Source organism: Bison bison, unplaced genomic scaffold (genome assembly GCF_000754665.1).
Source record: "Bison bison bison isolate TAMUID 2011002044 unplaced genomic scaffold, Bison_UMD1.0 scf7180017864495, whole genome shotgun sequence".
Taxonomy (NCBI): Eukaryota; Metazoa; Chordata; class Mammalia; order Artiodactyla; family Bovidae; genus Bison; species Bison bison.
In genome coordinates this window covers 12,712,318-12,734,097 of record NW_011495054.1, presented here as the reverse complement: position 1 = coordinate 12,734,097, position 21,780 = coordinate 12,712,318, and the positions used below count along the sequence as shown (strand labels likewise).

At 53.4% G+C, this 21,780-nt stretch overlaps 3 protein-coding genes across 7 annotated transcripts in view; 1 reads left to right on the top strand and 2 right to left on the bottom strand.

Moving 5' to 3' along the window:
• The window catches only part of SEC14L3 (SEC14-like 3 (S. cerevisiae)), a 14,923-nt gene extending 10,125 nt beyond the window's left edge, over positions 1-4,798 (top strand). For both annotated transcript variants that reach the window (XM_010828770.1, XM_010828769.1), the window contains 5 exons: positions 1,287-1,370; positions 2,195-2,301; positions 2,695-2,834; positions 2,937-3,106; positions 3,964-4,798. In XM_010828770.1, the coding sequence (XP_010827072.1) occupies positions 1,287-1,370; positions 2,195-2,301; positions 2,695-2,834; positions 2,937-3,106; positions 3,964-4,085 (623 nt within the window). In that variant the 3' untranslated portion in view covers positions 4,086-4,798. The remainder of the gene's footprint in view (positions 1-1,286; positions 1,371-2,194; positions 2,302-2,694; positions 2,835-2,936; positions 3,107-3,963) is intronic.
• A 4,673-nt stretch (positions 4,799-9,471) lies between these two features.
• MTFP1 (mitochondrial fission process 1) lies at positions 9,472-14,665 on the bottom strand. Of its 4 annotated transcripts, none has more exons than XM_010828767.1 (6): positions 14,338-14,665; positions 14,185-14,264; positions 12,891-13,212; positions 11,734-11,861; positions 11,128-11,360; positions 9,472-10,084 (listed from the first exon to the last, which is right to left on the bottom strand). In XM_010828767.1, exons 3-6 carry the CDS (start codon positions 12,955-12,957, stop codon positions 10,012-10,014), a joined length of 501 nt encoding a protein of 166 aa, XP_010827069.1. In that variant the 5' UTR covers positions 12,958-13,212; positions 14,185-14,264; positions 14,338-14,665; the 3' UTR covers positions 9,472-10,011. The 4 variants fall into 4 exon arrangements, with proteins under 4 accessions (XP_010827069.1, XP_010827068.1, XP_010827067.1 ...); XM_010828766.1 differs by having other exon boundaries at positions 14,185-14,472; positions 14,579-14,663; XM_010828765.1 differs by having other exon boundaries at positions 14,185-14,665.
• Positions 14,666-14,841: 176 nt separating this feature from the next.
• The window catches only part of LOC104980140 (SEC14-like protein 2), a 20,690-nt gene continuing 13,751 nt past the window's right edge, over positions 14,842-21,780 (bottom strand). Inside the window, exon 11 of the mRNA XM_010828764.1 lies at positions 14,842-16,466. Coding sequence (XP_010827066.1) covers positions 16,336-16,466 — 131 coding nt within the window. The 3' untranslated portion in view covers positions 14,842-16,335. The remainder of the gene's footprint in view (positions 16,467-21,780) is intronic.

Sequence of the window (21,780 nt, the reverse complement as noted above, 5' to 3'; positions counted from 1 at the left end):
AGCCCCAACCCCAGCTTGTCCAGGAATCCCCGCTCACCTCTCCTATCCACGTCTATCTCTCCCTCCTCAAACTGCCTCTCCCATTGGCAGCTGGCACTGCCCAGTCTGGCCTTTCCTGCCTACTGCCTTCTGAGCCTCCAGTTAGCTTTATGTATTCATCCTGCTTTCCTTGAGTTGTCTACTCCTTGAAGGCAAAGCCTTTGATTCTTCACTTCTATTGTATCCCTCACAGGCTTGGGGCCAGGTGGGAACTCAATAGTATTTGGGTAGTTGTTATCTGGGTGGGTGGATTGACGGAAAGATGGTTGTATGTTGGTGGTTGACTGGACTGGTTGACTCATTGCTTCATCTGTTGTCTGTTTAAGTGGCCAGTTGGTTAGCTGACTAGTTGACTGCCTGGTGGTTGATTGCATATCTGATTGGCTAGTTGGATAGTTGTTAGTTTGGTAGACTGATTGAGTGACTAGTTAGCATTTTGGTTGGCTATGAGGGTGAGCGTCTAGTTGGCAGACTGGTTAGTTGGTTTGGTGGGATTGCGGATGGTTGACTGCTGGTTGTTTGGCTGGTTGGATGGTTGGTTATTTGAATGATTGACTGACTGGAAAAGGCAGTTGGTTGGGCAGTTAGCTGGTTGTTTAACTGATTGGTTTTCTGATTGACTGACGTGTCAATTGGTTTGGTAGGGTTTGATTATTTGGTCGGGTGGCTAGTTGATTGGTAGGCTGGTTGATGGGTTGGTGAGAATTGATTGGCTGCTTGTTGGCTGGTCTGCTGGCTGTGTGATACGTTAGATGGTTGGATGGTGGGTTGTTGGCTGCTTGTTGGCTGGTCTGCTGGCTGTGTGATACATTGGATGGTTGGATGATGGGTTGTTGGCTGCTTGTTGGCTGGTCTGCTGGCTGTGTGATACGTTGGATGGTTGGATGGTGGGTTGTTGGCTGCTTGTTGGCTGGTCTGCTGGCTGTGTGATACGTTGGATGGTTGGATGGTGGGTTGTTGGCTGCTTGTTGGCTGGTCTGCTGGCTGTGTGATACGTTGGATGGTTGGATGGTGGGTTGTTGGCTGCTTGTTGGCTGGTCTGCTGGCTGTGTGATACGTTGGATGGTTGGATGGTGGGTTGTTGGCTGCTTGTTGGCTTAGTTGGTTGGATGGTTTGTCAAGTGCAGGGCATTGCAACTTGCCAACCTAATTCATGGTTCCTTCATGCTGTTGGCTCTGACTGTTATGGAGAGAATGGCCCGATGGAATCATTTTTTTCCCCATTATACTTGCTTATATCTCTCCAGCCACCAAACTGTTCCCTGTGGGATACAACCTCATGAAGCCCTTCTTGAGTGAGGACACTCGCAGGAAAATTGTAGTGTTGGGAAGTAAGTCGTTCCAGCTCCATCCCCTGAACTCTATTCATGAGCTTTGGAGTAAGTTGGCCCATCACCCCCATCCAGAGGTCCATGCATCACCTGGAGTCCGAGGCTCCTCCTTCTCAAAGGTGTAGTAGGTCTTACACTATGGAGTCTATCCAGTTACCTCTGTCTTACTCCCTGCCATACCTCTTTGGCAACTAAGGCCTCCACATCTTCCTCCTTACCAGTGTCAGTTTGGTTGCTGGTCAACCTCTGGACTATGGGCTCAGTTTCTTTATATTAACCTTCTATGGCCATGTAGGGGGGATAACTTGGATTGGTTATAAGGGTGGGGCCATGTGACACCCGAGAATCCAGAACGCAGAGCTTTGCACAGGGCGTGAAGAACAGTAATGGGCTTTATGATTGTGATGATGAAGCAGCAAGAGGGGGAGGTCCTTTCAAAGATCCCAGGCTAACTGTCTTCCACCCAGAGGTCTGACTTGGGTGGGCCATTTGCACACTGCAAGGCCCCCAGCATGGTCCTTGACCTCGTTGGGGTTTAAAGTCTCCTAAGGCACGTAGACAACGCTAATCTTGACTGCTCATCACTGGGATACCATCAAAAATGGGCAAACTGATCAGCCAGGGGAAACATGTTACCATAGCAACACAACGCTGGAAGACACTTCTACAGCCCAAGGCCTGAAAGACTGGGGAATCAGCCCTGGCAGCCCAGCTCCTGTAGGGCTTCCTCCACCTGCCAAGCTTAGGCCCTCCTGGTAGGAATAGGGGGCACTGACGGGACCCCTCCATGCTCAGTAGTCACCCTTCAACCTCTCTGCCCACAGGCAACTGGAAGGAAGGATTGCTAAAACTCATCAGTCCTGAGCAACTACCTGCCCAGTTTGGGGGGACCCTGACCGACCCAGATGGGAACCCCAAATGTTTAACCAAGGTATGAAGAGCCCCAGAACAGGGGAGGGTAGAGGCGTCAAGCTAGGTTTCTTTCTCATCCACTCATTCATTCCACCAGTGTCTATGGAGAGATACTTGTGAGCCAGGTATTGAGTTAGTCCCAGCCCTGCCCTAACAGAGCTCTCAGCAGCTGTTCAGGCAAATGAGAAATGGGAGAATTTTGACCCAGAGGGATGAGCTGAGAGAGAAAGTTCCCGGAAGAGGCCCTGACCGAGGCTGGTGGGACACAGAAGGCTTCCCGCTGAGGGGTGGGGGAGGACAGGATGAGCAGAATACTTCCAGACGATGGGGAAACGTCTCCAACAGGAGACACAGCCTGAAAGATGCAATGGCTGGGAGCAGGGAGCAAGCCCGTCCTGCTCTGTGTCTGCAGATCAACTACGGTGGGGAGATCCCCAAGTCCATGTACGTGCGGGACCAGGTGAAGGCTCAGTATGAGCACTCGGCGCAGATCAGCCGCGGCTCCTCGCACCAGGTGGAGGACGAGATCCTGTTCCCGGGCTGTGTCCTCAGGTAAGGCTCAGGCCACCGCCCACGCCCCAGCTGGACCCTCGCCCCTCAGGGGTCTCTCAGACTCAGCAGCAGCCCGTGCTCCTTCCCCTCCCCCCAACACAGGTGGCAGTTTGCGTCGGACGGAGGGGACATAGGCTTCGGGGTTTTCCTGAAGACCAAGATGGGGGAGCGGCAGCGGGCCGTGGAGATGACGGAGGTGCTGGCCAGCCAGCGCTACAACGCCCACATGGTGCCCGAGGACGGGAGCCTCACCTGCATGGAAGCCGGCGTCTGTGAGTCTGCCCTGGTTGGGCCCCAGCTCTGGAAGGATGGAGCCACCTGTCCCGTGGTTTAGAGAAAGCAATAGAGAGGCAGTGACCTCCCCGCCCCCAGGGACATACAGCCTGGGTCAGTGCTGCTCATCCACAGAGTCACTCATGCGGCCCACACTCCAGCGCACCTGCGGTGTGCGGGGAGCCAAACGGGCCTTGAAGGGGTTGAGAGCATCGCAGGTCACAGGCAAGGGACAGCAGGGAAGATGACTTTCCCCAGGAGGAAACCAGGGCTCTGAGAAGCAAGTCAACTTCAGAGCCACACAGCTGCATGTGGCGCCAGGGTTCTAGGTCAGCCTGGCGGTAGCAGCATAACCCTGGGCAAAAATCCTGAAAGTCTCACCAACCTGGAGGCTTGGTTTGCTCACCTGTGAAGCAGGGGTTACGACTCCTACCTCTCAGGGTGCTTGTAAGGAGGTTTTTAAGTAGGGGAGGCAGGAGGTGTGTGCAGGCCTAGCCCAGCACCCCACTTCATCCCTGGGGGCTGGGAGGCCTCTGACATTCCCAACTGCCCCCCGAGGACACCCCGTCATGTGAGTGTCCAGGTGTGGAGACAACAGGGTGCAGTGGCCATTGTTCTCGTTGCCAGTTGGTGCGACTAAAGCCAGGCTGGGCATGTGCCGGGGGAGATCAGGGTCTGTTTACAGGCCCTGCTCAGGAGGGGTAGTTCCCATGGGGGAGAGATGAAGAGTGGGAGGAGTTTGGCCCCGCTTGGCAAACACAACAGGTGGGAACACAAGCTGTTCTCCCCCATGGCTGGGGCAGGGCGCAGGCACAGAGTCAGGCCCAGCTACCCATTTTCCCGCCTGTCTCCCCAGACGTCCTGCGCTTCGACAACACCTATAGCTTTGTCCACGCCAAGAAGGTCAGCTTCACAGTGGAAGTGCTGCTCCCAGACGAGGGCATGCAGAGACACGACAAGGAGCTCACCCCTGTCTAGGTGGCTCCCTCACTTCCCAGAGACCCTGGCCCTTTGCTTTCTGTCTCTGTATTCTTCTCCCCACCTCCCTCCAAAAATTGCTCAGTAGTCCTCTTGACTCTGACACTAGTCAGAAGAGAAAGGGCTGCCTTGGGGAAAACTCAGGCGCTGTGATCAGATCAGGAAAAGTGGGGGAGGCACCACTTTGGAGGATGCTGAGGCTGCAGAAGAGGAAGAAGCAAGGGCAGGAACAAGAATGGATGTCCCTGCAACCTGAGAAGTAGAAAAAGGAATCTCCCGGCCTTTGTCCTCACTTCTCCTGAGGCATTTGTGTGCTTGAATTTCTTCCCCATGAGTTATCAGCAACTTGGGTCAGAGATGTATCTAAATTCTTCTTACTTCTACCTCTTATATAAGTAAATGCTCAACTAATGTGAAGTTGAATGGAGGTAGGGAGCAAATGGGTGTGCAAGATAAAAAGAATTCTACAAGGGGAGATTTCAGCACCTCGGACAGGGGCTGTGGTGGGGATGGTCTCTCCTGAGACTCAGGTGACCCAGCCCCCAGATTTCTGGCAGTGGCTGCCCCCTGGGGTAGTTAGGAGCTGTCTATAGAAGGCTTTGTCTGACTCAAAACACACAGCTTTCCCAACCTCTCACTCCCACCCTTACCACCTCCCCTTGGAACTCACATCTTATGTTTCAAGCAATTAAAGGCACTTCCCTAAAAGCAAAGGAAGTCACATCTGGCTCTAGCTGCTGCCTGGCGATAAAAAAAAAAAAATCACAGCTGTCATTCAGTGAGTTCTCTCCATGTACCATAGATGGTGCCAAGTGCTCTGTGAGTTTAGCTCATTTCACTCTCACGCCTGCCCTGGGGTTACATGTCACAGCCACACATGCATAAGGATACTAAGACTCAGAGAGGTGAAGTCGCTCTTCCGACACCACACAGCATCCAAGACCCAGGTGTGTGTTTGTTTGTTTTTAACTCCAAAGACATTGCTCTTAATTGCTCCATAATACCACCACCTGAGACTCTACTTTTACAGAGAAGAAGGAATATCTTAGATTGTCCAGTGGAAATGTCTTGAATGTCACCCTCTCCAATCCCAGTTTGTGGGCAGAAGAGGATTATGCCCATTGAGCAGTTGGAACAATGGAGACCCCCGAAGCTGATTAAGCAGGTCATCCAAGGAAACTCACAGCAGAGCAGGCAGGGCTTGTGCTTCAGAGCCCAGCATCCAGTCCACTGCTCACATGGCCGCTGAGAAGCGTAGCCTCTTGCTACCCACCATGACCCTGGGTGACTCGGGGAGACACCACGGCCCCAGGAGCTTTCTGCTCCGGGGACATGGAGCTGCTGGCTTGAGCCCCAGGTCCTGATACATCTCTTGACAGGAGGAGAGGAGTTCCACAGAGAACATGGGTGGGTGGGTGGGGAACGAAGGACTTGACGTTCCTTGGGAATAAGCTGAGAGCCCAGCCTGCTGGGGTGAGCCCCGTCACGGGCAGAAGAGGCCTGAGTCCGAGACCATTCAAGCTAACGTGCAGCAGCAGCTAGCACTTTCCATCTGCGCTCAGGGATACATTTTATAGATCAAAAACGGCGCTGGCCTCGTTTCCTTCAGCCCGTGGGTGGCAGAAATAGGACTGGAGCCAAAGCCTCCCTCCTCCCACCTGCTGCCTCCCACCCTCCCACCAATTCCCTGCAGCAACTTGCCAGAACAGGACAAGACCGCCGACTCTCCGAGCAGGGGGCTGGGAGAGGGGTGGATAGGAAGGAGGAAGAGAAGAAAGGGTTGTCAGATTTAGAAGAAGAAAAAAAGCAATACTTGGGACATGCTATTTAACTGGGTGTCCTATATTTTATCTGGCCACCCTACAAATAAGGGATGGGGAGGTAGGCAGAGATGGATGGATCCATACTCTTGGAAGATGGTGGCAGTGTCTGCAGGTGGGGCAAGGATGTGGTGGGGGAGGATGGCTCAGCATCGGGTCTCACCCTTGCCCCCTGAGGGAAAGGTCCCACCCCTAGGCTGCAGCAGGGGTGCAGAGGAAGAAGGGGTGGACCCTTTCCACCCTTGGGGCCGAGGCTGCTGTGAGCTGTGTTGTCAGATTATCCACATCTGTCCCAGCTCCTCGACCACAGTTCACAGACCCCACTGTGGACAGAGGCGTGGACTTGCTACCAGGAGAGGGGTCGGGGTAGCACAGAGAGCCTAGCCTAGGGCTGCAGCCAAGAGTCAAAAGGTGCCCCTTGGCATCCACCGATGCCCAGCCACAGTCAATGGGCAGGAGCCCTCCAGCTCCCAACTTCCGGGTGCCCAGTCTCACTCAGGGGCCAGGCACTTTGTTCTGAGTGTCCAGGAGGTGAAATGGGGAGAGAAAGAGACCCTGCTTAGCCTTGGCCAACGGGCACCCCCATTTCAGCTGTGGTCAGCGAGCAGCATAGCAGCAGGAAGACGGAGGCCTGCAAGCTGCCCACTGTGTGTGAAGGGGGGGACCCAGACTTTGCGGAGAAGCAAGACCTGAGCAACCCACAGAAGCCTCCTGGGGGCAGCCATAATGAGGAGACATTGCCCCCTCCCCAGCCTCCTTAAATTGGCCCAGAGGAGGCTGAGGAAGGAACGAGCCTCACCTGGAGCCCACACGGGAGCCCAGGGCCCGGCCGAGCTGGGCCAGGCTGAGCACGTGCACGTTCCCCCACCCCAGGCCCCCACATCCTCCTGCCTGCAATGCCTCCTTTTAGAAAATGCTCTGAAGCCTCCTCACTCACGTGAGATTTAGTGAGAGTTAACTGCTGACGGAAGGCTCATCGCACGTGGACTTCACTTTCTCATCTGTGGGATGATAACGGTGGCACCAGGTGCCGAAAAGGCCGTGACAGAGTTTCCGTAACACAGCGCCCGGCATGTAGGAAGCACTCCGGCTGTGTTCTCTGTGGGTGTCATTTGATGATTCTTGTCCAAGGAGAGGGGCTGCATGATGATGAGGTGGGGAAGGTGGCAGGGAGGGTTCAAGGAGCAGGTACCATTAGAGATGGATCTTGAAGGCTGAGAACAGAGGGAAGTGGGGGTGGGGAGGGCATTCCCAGCAGGCAGCATGACCTGAGCAAAGGCTCAGAGACTGGAGGGTTCAGGGGAAGGCAAAGACAGAGGTGCAGGGTGTGTCATGGTGAGAAATGAGACTGCCTCGGCGGGGAGGCTCTGAAATCTGGGATGTTCAGACTGGATCCCGGGGACTTCCAGGAGTCATAGAAGATACCAGGACACAGAAAGGACTTGGGGAGACTCAGTAGCAAGCAGGATCAGATCGGAAGAATGCTCCTTTACACACTGGGCCTTTAAGGAGTGCCCAAGACTTTCTCGTATAAAAATAAAACCATGACCATCATCCTCAGATGCACATGTTCAAATCACCATCCAATTATTTCCTCTGAATAAATCCTTAGGGCTGGAGTTCCTGAACCATATAATTGGCATACTTGCTCTCTAAATTACTCATCTGATGGCACAGTCACCAATTGTGTGTTCTTGAAGTGTCTTGCCTATTATAGTCATAATACTGATTAAATAGCCCCCTCTGTGAGACCCACTCTGGCCGAATTTGCAAGCCGTTTCTCCTGTAACCCTTTCAGCAGCTTCAGAGGGTCGTTACGGAGTATTGTACAGTGAGGGAGCCAAGACTCAGAGAGGTTAGGTAACTTGCCCAAGGTCACACAGCCTGTGAGTCAGCTCTACGTCTAAGGCTATAGAGAGCCATGGGCTGGAAGGCAGTAGGAAAGGGGGATGGGGGAGATGGGGGGTTCAAGGGACTCCCGCTCCAGGAAGCAGAGACCCGACCACAACGTGGTTGTAAAGAGTAAATACGCCACATCACAGGAAACGCTTAGCATGGATTCAGGCCGACTAGGGGCGATTCAATGACATGTATGCTTCTCAGTAATCTTGAAAGTGGTTTGAACCAGCCAAGGTGGGCGGATTGGGAGGTGCTGCCTCCTCGTGGTGGTCCTGAGCATTGCATGAAGCGGCCACTGGGGGACCTAACTCCCAGCGTGCCCCAGGTCAAAGGCCACCAGGCCCCCCGGGGTGGGAAAAGACATCTCCCCCAACCCCATCCGGGGTCTGCCTTATCCTCTTAGGCCCCAGGAAAGCAATTTCCTATTACACCCAGCATCTGCCACCTCCAGTCCGGTTGACCGACCTCTCTGTTTCCCATCAAATAGGATAACACAAGTTAGTCCAGTCACAAAGAACTGTCCCCTGCCCCGGAAAGAGGCAGCTGGAGACAGTGTTTCCTACCTCTAGAGGGCTGGGGTGCTTGGGGGAGGTGTTCCAGCTCCATGGATGCCTGCTACCCCAGACAAGAGTTGCAGATAAATACAGGATGCCTCGTTAAATTTGAATTTCAGATAAACAAGGAAGAACTTTTCAGTGCATATACATTCCATGCCATATTAGGGACATACTTGTACTAAAGTCTTATTTGTTGTTTAAACCAAACAAATTTAATGGCGCATCCTGTTACTTTATTTGTTGTATCCAGCAGCCCTACCCTGCAGCATTCAGAGCAGAACTGGGAGGGGCAACGGCCCATTCTGTGCCTGGTGCTCTGGGCCTCCCAGGTCAGCTCTCACAAACTGGTAGGAGTCTGCTGACCCTACCTCACCGAGGGGGGCTTCCCTGGTGGCTCAGCTGGTAAAGAACCCCATTTGCCAGTGCAGAAGACTCAAGAGACTCAGGTTCGATCTCTGAGTCGGGAAGATCCCCTGGAGAAGGAAGTGGCAACCTGCTCCAGTATTCTGGACTGGAAAATGCCATGGACAGAGGAGCCTGGTGGGCTACAGTCCATGGCGTGACAGAGTCAGACACAGCTGAGCACATACGCATGCGTACACACACTGGGGCCACTGAAACGCCCGCTGGCTCGGAGGCACAGAGCTGATGTGTGCAGGGACCTAGGGAGCACTGGGGCTGAAGCTTCTAGGACAGGTGGAGGCCCTGGCCCTAGGGACTCACATGGGGTGAGGCGGGGCTATAAGCACAGCAGTGGAGGGAGTCCCGAGGAGGTTGTGGAGACAGAGGTTATCTTGAGGGGGTGAACCAAGGGAAGACTGGGCTGCAGTCAGGCTCAGATGATATCTGCCCAACAGACTGCCCTCCTAGTGTGTATCTTAGGAGACTTGCAGAAAAAGGACAATGCCCATCCCAGAGGAGGCTGGCAGCACCAAGGTGGAATTCCAGGCACGTGCAGGGGACCACTGGTGGGCAGGGAGGTACCAGACAGGCCCACTGCTGGCCACTGTGAGCGGTGCATTCCCAGAGACACCAGCCTCCACCTCTGAGGCTCCCGCCCTGCTCCCCTTCACCACATCCCTGCTCATCCCCAACAGAAACGGAGAAAACTCAACTTCTTGAGGATTTATTGGACTGAGAGCTGGCATGCCGTCCAGCCAGGCCCCAGCAGGCCTTGACCAGGAAGGGGCAGAGAATCTGTCCTCAGGGTCCCCGCGGGTGTATGCCTGTTTCTCTGAGTGACTTGCTGCTCCGCCATCAGGGTGACCTGGCTGAGCCTTTGGGAGTCCTGGGTCCCCAGCTTGCTAAGTGATCTTGGCCATGCTTCTCGCCTTGTCTGGGCCTCAGGTGCTTTACCCTCCATGGGAGGATGTTATTGTCCTGTCAAGGGACAGGGCTGGGCCCACTCAGTCCAGTCCGGCTCAGTATCACAGATTCCATGGGAGCGGACGGGCTTCAAGTCCTGTCTGCGGGTCACTGCAGCTGCTGCTCTGAGGTCTTTGTCTTTCGGGTTCCAAGCAGCTTAAACCCACTCAGGTGCCAGGGCTTTGGACCCCAGAGAGCGAGGCATCCGCATCCCCTGGCAGGAGGAAGGAGTGGGAACAGAGCAGGGAATGGGCTGGCCCACAGGCCAGGGATGGCGGGGCAGGATCAGGAGGAGCTGGGCTTCTCCACTGAGGGGTAGAGCTTGCGCAGGCTGGAGTCCAGGAGGAAGTCCACCGACCTGTGGGGCAGTGTAGGGTCATGACCCAAGCTGACCAAGGGATGCTAATGGGGGAACGGGAGGCAGGAGACCAGGGCTAGGAAAGGAACTCCTGGACACAGGGAACAAGTGCCATCCAGGTGGCGGCCATCACCCTCTTCCTTACCCAGTTGGGAAAACTGAGGCCCAAAAACATAAAAGATTCATGCAGGGCCTCAGGGTCAGCTCTGTTCCTGTGGGGAAAGACTCTTCCTCCCACTCCATGTTGGTCTGGTTCGGTTGGTCCCCTCTCTGGTTCTAAGGGCAGGCACATGACCCAAGCCTGGCCAATCAGAAAATGGAAACTGGCTCAGGGGTGGGCACCCAGTCCGGGATGGACCAATGACAGCCTTCCCTGGGATTTTTGCTGTCACTATTAAGACGCCTCCTATGGGCTTGCTAAGCTGGTGGGAGGGGAGCTAGGAGTTGCTGGGAGCCATCTCTGCTCCTGCTGCTGCTAAGTCTCTTCAGTTGTGTCCGACCCTGTGTGACCCCATAGACGGCAGCCCACCAGGCTCCGCCATCCCTGAGGTTCTCCAGGCAAGAACACTGGAGTGGATATCTCTGCTCCTAGGAAGTGGGAAAGTGACTAAAGCCAAGACGGGATAGGGTGGGGAGAAGACCAGCAAAGAGACCTACACGCCTAAGAGCATCAGTTGGTTTCTTGGTCCCAAGCAGCACAACCTTGAACTTTTCAGTTACATGAAACAATCAATTCCTATTTTACTTAACCCAGTTTCAGATGGACTTCTGTCACCAAAACTTCTCAAAACCCATCCCTTCCAGGGTGCACCTGTTCCTGCCTACCTCTGGTTGTTTTCTGAGTTTTCTTTCTGGGAACTGACTCGTCCTGTGTCCCCTACTCTCACGGCACCTCCTACCTTTACTGCCGATGTACCTGCCAGATCATACGACAAGGGCCTAGACCGCCCTTTCCATCTCAGGAGCCGCAAGAGCAGCGCTGCCTCTGCCGCAGGCGTTACACTCCACCCCTCCCAAAGCTCAGCTCTGGGGGGCGCACCCACCTGTCGATGGGGTGGATGATGACGGGGATGGCGAGCAGCCCCAGTGTGGTGGTGGTCCACTTGCGGACAGCCAGAGGCCAGCGGGTGGCAGTGCTCAGGATGTAGAGGGAGGCCGCACACACGCGGTTGATAGTGAAGCCTGGGATGGCCACAGAGGCCAGAGCCTGCCACACAAAGGTGTCCACCACGGCCACGGTCACCCTGCTGCTGCGGCCTGCCTCAGGGCCCGGTACCTGGTGGGCATAAGAGACACTTAATCCAGCAGGGGCAGAGGCGGGAAACCCTGTGGACAAGGGGCATGAGACTGGACCAGGGAGAGGGAAGGGAAGTGGGGGTTGGGGACAGAGCCACATTAGCGTTGGGTTCTGGACTGTACCAATTCAGGGCTGAGTGTGGACTCACATCCACGACCAGGGTATAGACTATGTCACCCACAGGACTGGGGGCGGGGGTCACTACCCTACAAAGGAGAGGGTAAAGAGTGTGCCAGGCCAGGCTGTAGGAAGTGGACTGTCCTATAAGGGACTTAACCATGTGCAAGGCTGTGGACTGACCACAAGGGGGCGCGGGCCAGGGTGAGGGGTCGCGGGGCAGGTTAACACTCACATCTCTGGCTTTCTTGCCCTTGTCAATGGCATCGGCCAGCACGTAGGAGCTGGACACACCGTAGCTCAGCCACACGACAGCTGCTGGCACCAGGGAGCGGAAGGCCTCCCCCACCTCATTGGCGTAGCCTGGTGGGGAGAGGCTCGTCAGTTCCTGAGCCCTTGGGTTGCTCCACAAGGGGGCACTGGAGCCAGCTGGTTCTTACCTCAGCCTTCTGAGGAGCGGCTGGGTGACTGTGCTGATAGACAGCGATCTTACCCCTCTGAGCTTCCGTTTCCCAGCCTATAAAATGGTACCCATGATGCCCACCCCAGCTGTCCTCTTGTGGAAGAGCTGAGCACAGACACCTTTCTCATCACTCACCTGCCTTCACAGTGTGGGTTCGAGAAGCATTTGAGCTGGTGGGCACAGAGGCAGTGAGAGAGACGAAGGGCTGCCCCACTGACCAGGCACTCACCACATGCCCGGCCTTTCTGTACCTTATCTCATTCTACCCTTACAACTACCAGGCAATGAGAGAGACCCAGGGTTCACCCCTTTACCCTGAGGAGTAAACAGGCTCAGATGCAGCCAGTGAGGAGCCAAGATGGGAGTCCTAATGCCCTGACTCCACAGCCCCTGGGGGCATGCCAGAGAGGAGAGCTCGCTCACCCGTCCTCTGAGCTGGACTGCAGCTTTCACCTGGGAGCTGCTGCTGCTGCTGCTGCTAAGTCGCTTCAGTTGAGTCCGACTCTGTGCGACCCCATATACGGCAGACCACCAGGCTCCCCTGTCCCTGGGATTCTCCAGGCAAGAACACTGAAGTGGGTTGCCATTTCCTTCTCCAGTGCATGAAAGTGAAAAGTGAAAGTGAAGTCGCTCAGCCATGTCCAACTCTGTGCGACCCCATGGACTGTAGCCCACCAGGCTCTTCCATGCATGGGATGGAAATCCACCTGGGAGACTGACCAGCAAAAACCCCAAGGGCAGGGCTGGGCAGCCCAGAGCTGTGTGACCCTGAGCAAGTTCAGAGCCCTCTCTGTGCCCAGTCTCTGCCCCTGGCTGAAAGAGAACTAAAGATCCTCCCACCATCTCCAGGTCCCTCACCGGCCTCTAGCAATTCCCGCTTCCCTAGCCACGTGGTGTGGGGGTCGCTGTGCCCCTTGCCCGGAGCTCACCCAGGTACCGCACCCACGTGTCCCGGAAAAGGTCGCGCTCGGCCCCCCGCGAGGGCGGCTCGGACATGGCGCTTCCGCCAGGGTCTCAGCCGCTGCTGCAGGTCCTACCGCCTCGGCTTCCACCAGCTCTCCCGTTCGCCGCGGCGGGACCGGCCGAAGGTCCCGGACTGAAGGACAGGTCGTGCTCTCCCCGCCAGCAGGGAGCGTCTGCAAATTCCTCCGCACACCGGAGCCCCTCTCCCTGGCTTGGGTTTTACAGATTAATTTTCTTCACGGCTTTCTCTGGAGTTGAGAGATCGGCACCATCCTCTTCCACCACTAACTGTGGTGTTGGAGCCAAAGAAAGGCGATTCAAATACGGGATGCTGCGCAGCACAGCTATGTGACCTTGGGCAAGAGCCTGTAACCTCTCTGAGCCTCGCTTTATTCATTTGTTAAGTGAGGAACAGGACAGGTTTACTTCTGGGACGATTTCCAGGATTAATTACACAGTCATCGCTGATTGAATTTACTACGGGCCAGACCATTGGCTAAAGAGTAGATGAATTGCTTCTTTTAAACCTTCCCACCAGCCTCCCCCACCCCCATCCCACTCCATTTTGCAGATGAGGAATAGAGACAGAAAAAATAGATCACTTCCCCAGGACAAAAAACTGCTGAGTAGTGAAACCGGCATTTGATTCCAGGCAGCGCAGCTCCAGTTCCCATGCTCCTAAGGCAGGGGTGGTGAACGGTGAGAGCCCCGCTGAGGAGGGTGTTTGAACTTTTTTTTCCCGGCTGTGCCGGGGAATGTGGGATGTTAGCTGCACAAGCAGGAATGGGGCTCACCCGCTACATTGAAGTGTGACAGAGTTTTAACCACTGGACCCCCAGCGAAGTCGCTGCTTGAACTCGTATTGGAGACCCTTCCCCGCAGGGCCCGTGCTCTCAAGCACTGGGGTCTCACTAGGCTGCCCTCCTTCCGGGCAGGACCTCGAATGAACAATAAAGGAATGAGGCCAGGGAAACAGAGTTGGGGTACAAAACTTCGGGGAAATGAGCGGAACAGAATCCCAGGACATGGGGTTATTGATCACTAAAGAGGAAACTCTTCGCCACCTGGACCCGTTTACCCACGTGAGGAATAAGCGCACTTCACTAAAGCTCTGTGACTCCCTTGGGGAGCGGGGTTGGGTATCCGCAAACAAAGGCATAGCCTTTCAACACAGGCACTCCTGGGTTCAAATTCCAATTGTGCCACCTATGAACTGTCAGCCAGGTCTGAAGAAATGAAAAGTAGCCAATATTTACTGACCGTATCAGGCTTTCTAAGCGCTCTGCATCTATTATTGTTTCCTTGAATCCTTGCAGTAACTCTAAGAGGTAAGCACAGGGCTGTGGCCTGGTACTCAGGAAATGCTCATTAAAGAATTCGCTTTATTATTATCAAATAAAGAGCACAGCCTACCATTGAGAGCCGTTTTCAGCCCTGGGAGGCTTTATCATTGTAGGATCGTGTAGGGCAGCCAGGTCAGCGGGATCTTGCAGGAAGCTGGGCTCGGGAACCAAAGGCGATCCCCGGCCCCGGAAACACTGGTAATGCCTGCGCGGAATTAGGAGACGGTCCCTAACGCCACGTGATCGTCGCTTCGCCACCACCCTCCCAATCCAGGCCCACCACAAGCTGTGCGCGCGCTCGCCGGACCCACTCTAGGTAGCTGCTTGGAGAAGCCGGAGCGGAGCGAGGCGGGGCCTCCTCCCTGACCGTGAAAGCAATCAGGAGGACCATTAGTGCCCTTAGCAAAGATGGCGGAAGACAGCCCACCGGCCGGGCCAATCTGGGGACGAGCTGGCCGTGGGGGGCGCTCACGCGAGTGTAGCAGGTGGCTCTGCGCGTGCGCCCCGCTGATTGGCGGGTAGTCCTGAGGCGGAAGTTTGCCTGAGTGAGGAAGTGTGAGGAGCGAGACAGAGGGCACAGACTTACGCGCTCTGCGCGCTGAACGTTCTTTATTCATTGGCTACTTTTCCTAACAGAGCGTTGTAAACAAAGGTCGGGATGTCCTCCTGAGGGGTCTGGCTGGGGCCTGTGCGGCCTCGGGCCTCCTGTCGGCGCCAGCCTCCCCCTTACTCCCGCTCCCTCAGCTTGGCCAGACCATCTCCCCAGGCTGGGCCAGGGCCTGGGTTTCTGAGCGGAAGGAATGCCCCAGGCAGTGAGGGCCGGGGCAGGGAGCCTTCCCCGGCTCTGTGCAGCCCAGGACCTGGTGTCCGTTTGGAAAACCTGGGACTGGGTTAAGGGTCGTGATCGCCCGCAGGGCCTGTGACCTGCAGCCCCTGGTCGCCGAGCCGCCACTCCTAACCGCCCCCTACCCACCGTGGCCATCCCTGCCTGTCACCGTGGGCGGAGGGGGTGGGGGCCCGCGAGGCTATCTGTGGCTGCCCTGAGCCCCTGCCGTGGAAGCCTCCCCAGCAGGCACCAAGAACCCGCGGCACCCACCATGTGCCTCCCAGAGACGGGACTGCTAAGGCCTCGCTCAGGTCAGTCAGGAAGTGGGCTGTCGGGCCCCCTGGGAGATTCAGCGCCCTCACTGCTTTGATCCCAGCTGTCACTTTTGGGTGGGGTGCTCAAATGGAGAGTTAATTGATGAAAGCCTGGCGGCACTAAAAATAGGGGTGGAAGCCTCCGAACTCGCACCCACCACCAGCCTCTCTGGCCCTTCCCAGAGCTGGGACCTCGGGAGGTGACTTCCCTGCGCTCTGTTTGCATCTGAGGACAGTGGCTGGATACCAAAGCTCACCGTCCCAGGAAGCTCTGAGTCACTGACAATCATTAGTAATCAAAGAGGCAGCTAGCGGGACCCAGGGGTTGCTGAATTCCTCGAGGTGAGGGAGAGGCCTGCCTCTCACCATTAAAGGGGAAGATCTGTGCTGATTCAGGCCACTTTCCAAGACCTGGGAAAAGCCAAGAGCCCAGCCTCGGAGACAAAGGGCAGAAGAGCCTCAGAACCCCCACCATAACTCTAGGAACTGGCTACCTTGCGATTCCTCATTACGATCTAGATTTACATGTTCATTTGGGAGCAAGTTCCCACCCCCTGCAGCTGGCTGCCCTTAAGTGTTAGGTCTCAGTCTCTCCCCTTTTTCCTAATTTCTTCCCTGCCACCCCGTGGCACCTGCCTTCCTGTCTCAGCTGACACTGGACAGGTGAAGTTGGCACAGTTTACAAGGCAGATACTATCTCGGTGCCCAACCCCTGGGACTCCTTAGTAATATGAGAGGCAAGGAGACCCACTCCAGCTACTCTCCCAGTCTTTCTTATTCTCAAATGAAGGCTCCCCAGATCCAGCCCCAAGGTCCTTCTTCTAGCCCAGTTTTTCTGGGTGTCTGAGTGCCGGGGAAATGACCATTACAAGGGGCAGAAACTGATGGGGAGACACTGAGGGAGCCAGGCCTGCTGTGGGGGTAGGCATTACTTTGGGGTGACTGCCCCCAACTGTTGCATCTTCTCTTCTGAGGCTTTGTCTGGAAGCAGGACCTCCACGGTGAAACTGACCTTCTTTGCGTGAATGAAACTGTAGGTGTTGTCAAACCGCAGGACATCTGAGGGGAGGCAAAAAGACAGACACTCAGGCAGCCCCACAGAGCTTAGAGACAGCACTATTTGTTGACTGAGCAAGTCAGTGTGGTAGGTAATGAGGACGAAGGTGGCACAGCGATGGTCCTGAACCTTCTGAAACCCAGACTAGGTGGTTACAAGATGTTCATCAAGAGGGAAAAAGAACATGCCAAGTGCCAGATAAGTGGCAGAGACAGTCACATCTGTTAACAGCTTGGAAGGAGGGGGCCCTATAGACTGAAATCATGAGAAAAGCTTTTTAAAGGAGTTAGAGCTTGAACTGGGTCTTGCAAGGCGGGGAGCAGAGTTAGTAGCAGCAGTACTTGTTAAAATAATGATAGTAATGGCGACAACGGCTATTCCTGTGACTCAGGAAAGGGTTGGCAATCTATATTATTCATGGGAACTCTTGAGTTCAACGTTAGTCTTGTTTTATAGAAACAGGAAGTCACTATGTCACATGTGAGGAAGGGATGGAGCTGGAATTTCCCTCTGGTCTGCACTGCTGCCTGACTTGGGCCCTGGAAAGCCCAGTCCTGTTCATTTTCTGAAAAAAGTAAAATAGGCAACCCTTTTTTTAGGCAAACTTTTTGAACCAGAAATTTATCCCACAGAAAGATAAATGGACAAAGATGCTCAATGCACCCCTATTTGTAATCATAAAAGATGAGGAAAACTAAAATGTTCAAAGGAGAACTGCTTTAAAAGTTTTTATTGAAATACTATACTGGATAAAAAGGAGGTGAGCTTCATGAGAATTAACCAGGGAAACCGTTGACAATATATCCTTAGGCCAAAAGAGCAAACTGCAGAATAGTCTATAGACTGTTTACAACATTTTTGTTAGTATCGGTGAGTGCTTAGCTGCTTAGACATATCCAGCTCTGCGACCCTAAGGACTGTAGCCCACCAGGCTCCTCAGTCCATGGGATTCTCCAGGCAGGATTACTGGAGTGGGCTGCCATGCCCTCCTCCAGGGGATCTTCCCGACCCAGGGATTGAACCCACGTCTCCTGCACTGCAGGTGGATTTGTTACCGCTGAGCCACTGGGGAAGCCCTTTTTGTTAATATATGTAAAAAAAAAATTTTTTTTGTCTTTGTTATTTGGCCCACCTACACTGACAAATTTTACAGTGTCAAAACTCCTTCAAATATACACTGAATGACAGATGTTAATTCCTATGAATGTGTATGTGTGGGCACATGTCCTATATATTTTGGAGACATGTAATGCTCCTAAAGGGATGGAAAATATTTGGTAGGATAATTCACAAGACCTGTTAGTGATTTCTTTGGGAGAGAGAAAATGGGCATGCAGTTGGCAGAGAAGGCTTCCAAGCCTTGGCCAACAAACAGACTGCTTTTAATCTAACCCTTCTTTTTTTGAGTTGTTCCATTCCAGTCAAACACCCCTTCCAAAGAACAGGGTGGGAAAACAAAAACACTAGCTCTGCTCTTTCCGCATCCTTGTCTTCTCTCACTTTTCCCAGCCAAAAAATACCCTGTGTATTTAATCCTGAGATGTAATCTTCCCCTTTTCTGACCCTGGATAAAATGCATAGTTTAACCCAAGGGTAGACATACCACCCACCCTTTTCTTCATGGTATGGACTGAGTAATAACAGTCATCAATTTTCTCTCTGTGCCAGAGTTCTTCAGGACCAATGGTGCCTCTGGAAAGAAGGAGACTTCCTCTCTGCCCTGGATGACAGAGCCTTAGCAACCAGAGTCAGTCATGCTAGAGGAGAAGTCTTTGAGCTCCTTGGACCAAGCACCAGGGCTGAGATGACTCTGCCTAGCATGACATTCTGCCCTCAGAAACAAGGAAAGGGCTGTTCTTAGGCCCAGGCCTGAGGGAAGTGGAGGTCATGAATTGCAGTGGTTCATTTTGACACTAATTATGTACTCACAGACTCGTAGAGGCCCCAGAGATCCTCCAGGCTAGGGCTTCTTCACTTTTGTAGGGGAACTGATCCCTACAAAATCTGAGGGCATACAATGTCAGGGCTGAGAATCTGACAGCATACAATTTCAGATCCCACGGAGCCCATCATGGACCCTTTGGGGCAGTGGTTCCCAGTAGGAAGGTTACCATTCTGAAGACAGGTGCTGGGGGTAACCGTGCCCTCTCATTCGTGAAAGAGTCTCAATTAGTGTCCTTTAATTTCTCTTTTATATTCCAGATTAAAATGACAGTGTTAGTTGCTCTGCTGCTGCTGCTGCTAAGTCGCTTCAGTCGTGTCCGACCCTGTGCGACCCCATAGATGGCAGCCCACCAGGCTCCCCCGCCCCTGGGATTCTCCAGGCAAGAACACTGGAGTGGGTTGCCATTTCCTTCTCCAATGCATGACAGTGAAAAGTGAATGTGAAGTCGCTCAGTCATGTCCGACTCTTAGCGACCCCATGGACTGTAGCCTACCAGGCTCCTCTGTCCATGGGATTTTCCAGGCGAGAATACCGGAGTGGGTTGCCATTGCCTTCTCCAGTTAGTTGCTCAGTCATGTCCAATTCTATGCAACCCCATAGACTGTAGCCCACTAGGCTCCTCTGCCCATAGAATTCTCCAGGCAAGAATACTGGAGTGAGTAGCCATTCCCTTCTCCAGGGGATCTTTCCAACCCAGGGATCGAACCCAGGTCTACTGCATTGCAGACAGTCTGTTTTTAATGTCTGGGCCACCAGGGAAGCCCTATATTCCAGATAGGAGAGTGTATTAAATTTTTAGTTATGTTGTGTAGGTGGGTTATAATATGTATGAATTTCATTTCAGGATAGTAGAGGAGACATTAGATACTATTATAAAAGGGAGATGGTTTGTCTTTAAGATTTAAAAGCACTGCTCTGGGGAGCCACAGACCCCAGATTAAGATCTCCTGCTCTAGCCTACTCCCCTCATTTTAAGGAAAAAAAGAGCAAAATCTAATTACTTAGAGGCAGTTGCTCAAAACACCTGGAGGGTTACTTGCAAAGCTGGACTCAGAACCAGGTCTCCTGGTGCCCAGCTGAGCTGTTTAATCTCCCTACATGTTTCAGCTCTCTGACCACACTGCACACTCCCAGCAGACAGAGTTCAGATCTTTTTTTTTTTCTGAATCTTATTCTTTCCTAGACAAGTACTCTACACTCAGGGCCTCAGGATATATTAGTTGGGAGGAAAACAAAGTGGAATTAGTTCAAACTTTGAATATACTTGGGAAATGACCGGCACAGCCCAGGGAGGGTTCGTGGGCTCCTACCATTGGACTCAGAGCTGTAATTTCTCCATTGGGTGGTTATGCTCTACTTTACAGAGGGTTGCCTGGTTCCCCCAAGGCATCACCTCCCACAGGTCAGCTTGTAACCTAATATCGGGTTCTCAGAGGCTCAGCTCTAACCTCAGCCATGGCCTGGGCAACAGCTGACCCCACCACGCTGTCTTTAAACCTGGGCAGGGGGCGTGGATGCTAGGGCTCTGTGCCTCCTGAGAACGGACGATACAAAGCTCCCAGTCAAGGCCCCGCAGGCAGGTAAACACTCCATCTGACAACATATCCACGAGGAACTAAAACCTGGGATTTGCAAACCTAAGCCTGATTATGTTAAAGAGTTCATGGTCCTACGTGGTACTACAGAGAGGCAGTGGGCAGTGATGGAAAATGGGCTGGGCTCTGCTCCTGGGCTCGGGCCAATCACTTCCTGGGTCTGGGACCGTGCTCTCTCCTCTGTCACGTGACCATCTCTAGGGTAGTCTGTGGTCACGAGATCCTGCCCCATTTCTTGCCTGTATCTGACTCTTGGTGTCTACGCACACCACACTGTGGGACAGTATACCTCTATACCCCAGCTTCCCTGTCCTTTAAAATAAAGAAGCTCGGGCTTGCATGGACGAAGTGCTTTACGCCCCGAGGACGACAGTGTCTGGGCTGGCGCTCACCTGATGCCTGATGCAAGGTATACCGCCTTCTCCCTCAGGACCCAGCAGCTCGCTAACAAGCATAGCTCTCCTCCCTGGGGAGCCAGACCACAGAGCATCTGTGAGGAGGGGGCGGTAGAGACTGAGGTTGCCTGGGCTGCGGGGGAGGACACGGATCTGAGGTTTGGGCGGTGGTATGGACAAGTACAGAGACAGAGACATCTGTGGGACTAGTTCAGAACTGGTGGTGTTGCCATGGAAACAGGGCGCAGGGCTTCTCCCCTCTCCGGCACTATCTCCTCCGGGTCTTGCCCTAATAAATAATAATGGGGGCCAGGGTGTGCTGAGTGCCATACAGCAGGTACGATGCTAAGTGCTGCACAGACCTGATCACATTTCATCATCAGGTGTCCCCATGAGGTAGAGAATCTGATCCCCATTGTAGCAATCGGGGGACTGAGGTTCAGGGAGGCCAAGTCACTGGCCTAAGGACTAGTCAGTGGTCAAGTCTATTGCAGCTTGATGACAAAGCCCTTACTGTTACTGATTTTCCATGCCTGGCTCCTCGGCTCAGACAGAGGAAACTGGAGATTTGAGGGGGGTTTTCTGTGTGTGTATGTGTGATTTTTCTGCCTAGAAATATAGTACATGTTCTTTGTAACATAAACTGTATTTGCAGAACCAGTATAGAAAAAACATAAGCCCTCTATGTTTTCTTAAGTTCCCAGAGATAACCACCACTAGCGTTAGCATAGAATCCGCAGACTTCTTTTGACTTTTTATTTTAGTCAAAGTGAGGATATACCATATATGGTATGTCTCATGCCTTATTTTTTTTTTTTAAACATGTTAAGAGTCTGCCTGCAATGCAGGAGACCTGGGTTCGATCCCTGGGTCTGGAAGATCCCCTGGAGAAGGAAATGGCAACCCACTCTTGCCTGGAAAGTCCCATGGACAGAGGAGCCTGGTGGGCTACAGGCTCCCATGGGGTTGCAAAGAGTCAGACACGACTGAGTGACTTCACTTTCAGTTTCAGATATCTTATCCATCACTTTATTCTCTTTAATGTGATATTATATTCTACTGTATAGACGGACCATAATTTATTTAATAAAGCCATTTAACTTATCGTCAGTATCCCAAACTGCTAAGAACATCTGTGTACCTATATCTTTGTGTCCTTGTATAAATATTTCTGTAGGATAAATTTTCAGATGTAGAATTGCTGAGTCAAAGGGAATTTGACCAATATTGCAAAGCTAAGGGAGGTTAAGCACCTTTCCCATGCCGATTTACCATTTTTATTCCTCTTGAGTAAACTTCCTGTTCATGTTCTGTGGTCACTTTTTGATCAAGCTGGATGAGTGAAGCTCAGCAGAGTCAAGGCTGGGTTCTGCTCACCCTG

Excerpts from the sequence above, each read along its gene's own strand:
- MTFP1 (XM_010828765.1), bottom strand. The coding sequence starts at position 12,957 with ATGTCCGAGCCGCCCTCGCGGGGGGCCGAGCGCGACCTTTTCCGGGAC. Across the intron at positions 11,862-12,890 it reads CACGTGGGTGCGGTACCTGG|GCTACGCCAATGAGGTGGGG; the intron begins GTGAGCTCCGGG and ends TCTCCCCACCAG. Across the intron at positions 10,085-11,127 it reads ATCATCCACCCCATCGACAG|GTCGGTGGACTTCCTCCTGG; the intron begins GTGGGTGCGCCC and ends ACTGCCCCACAG.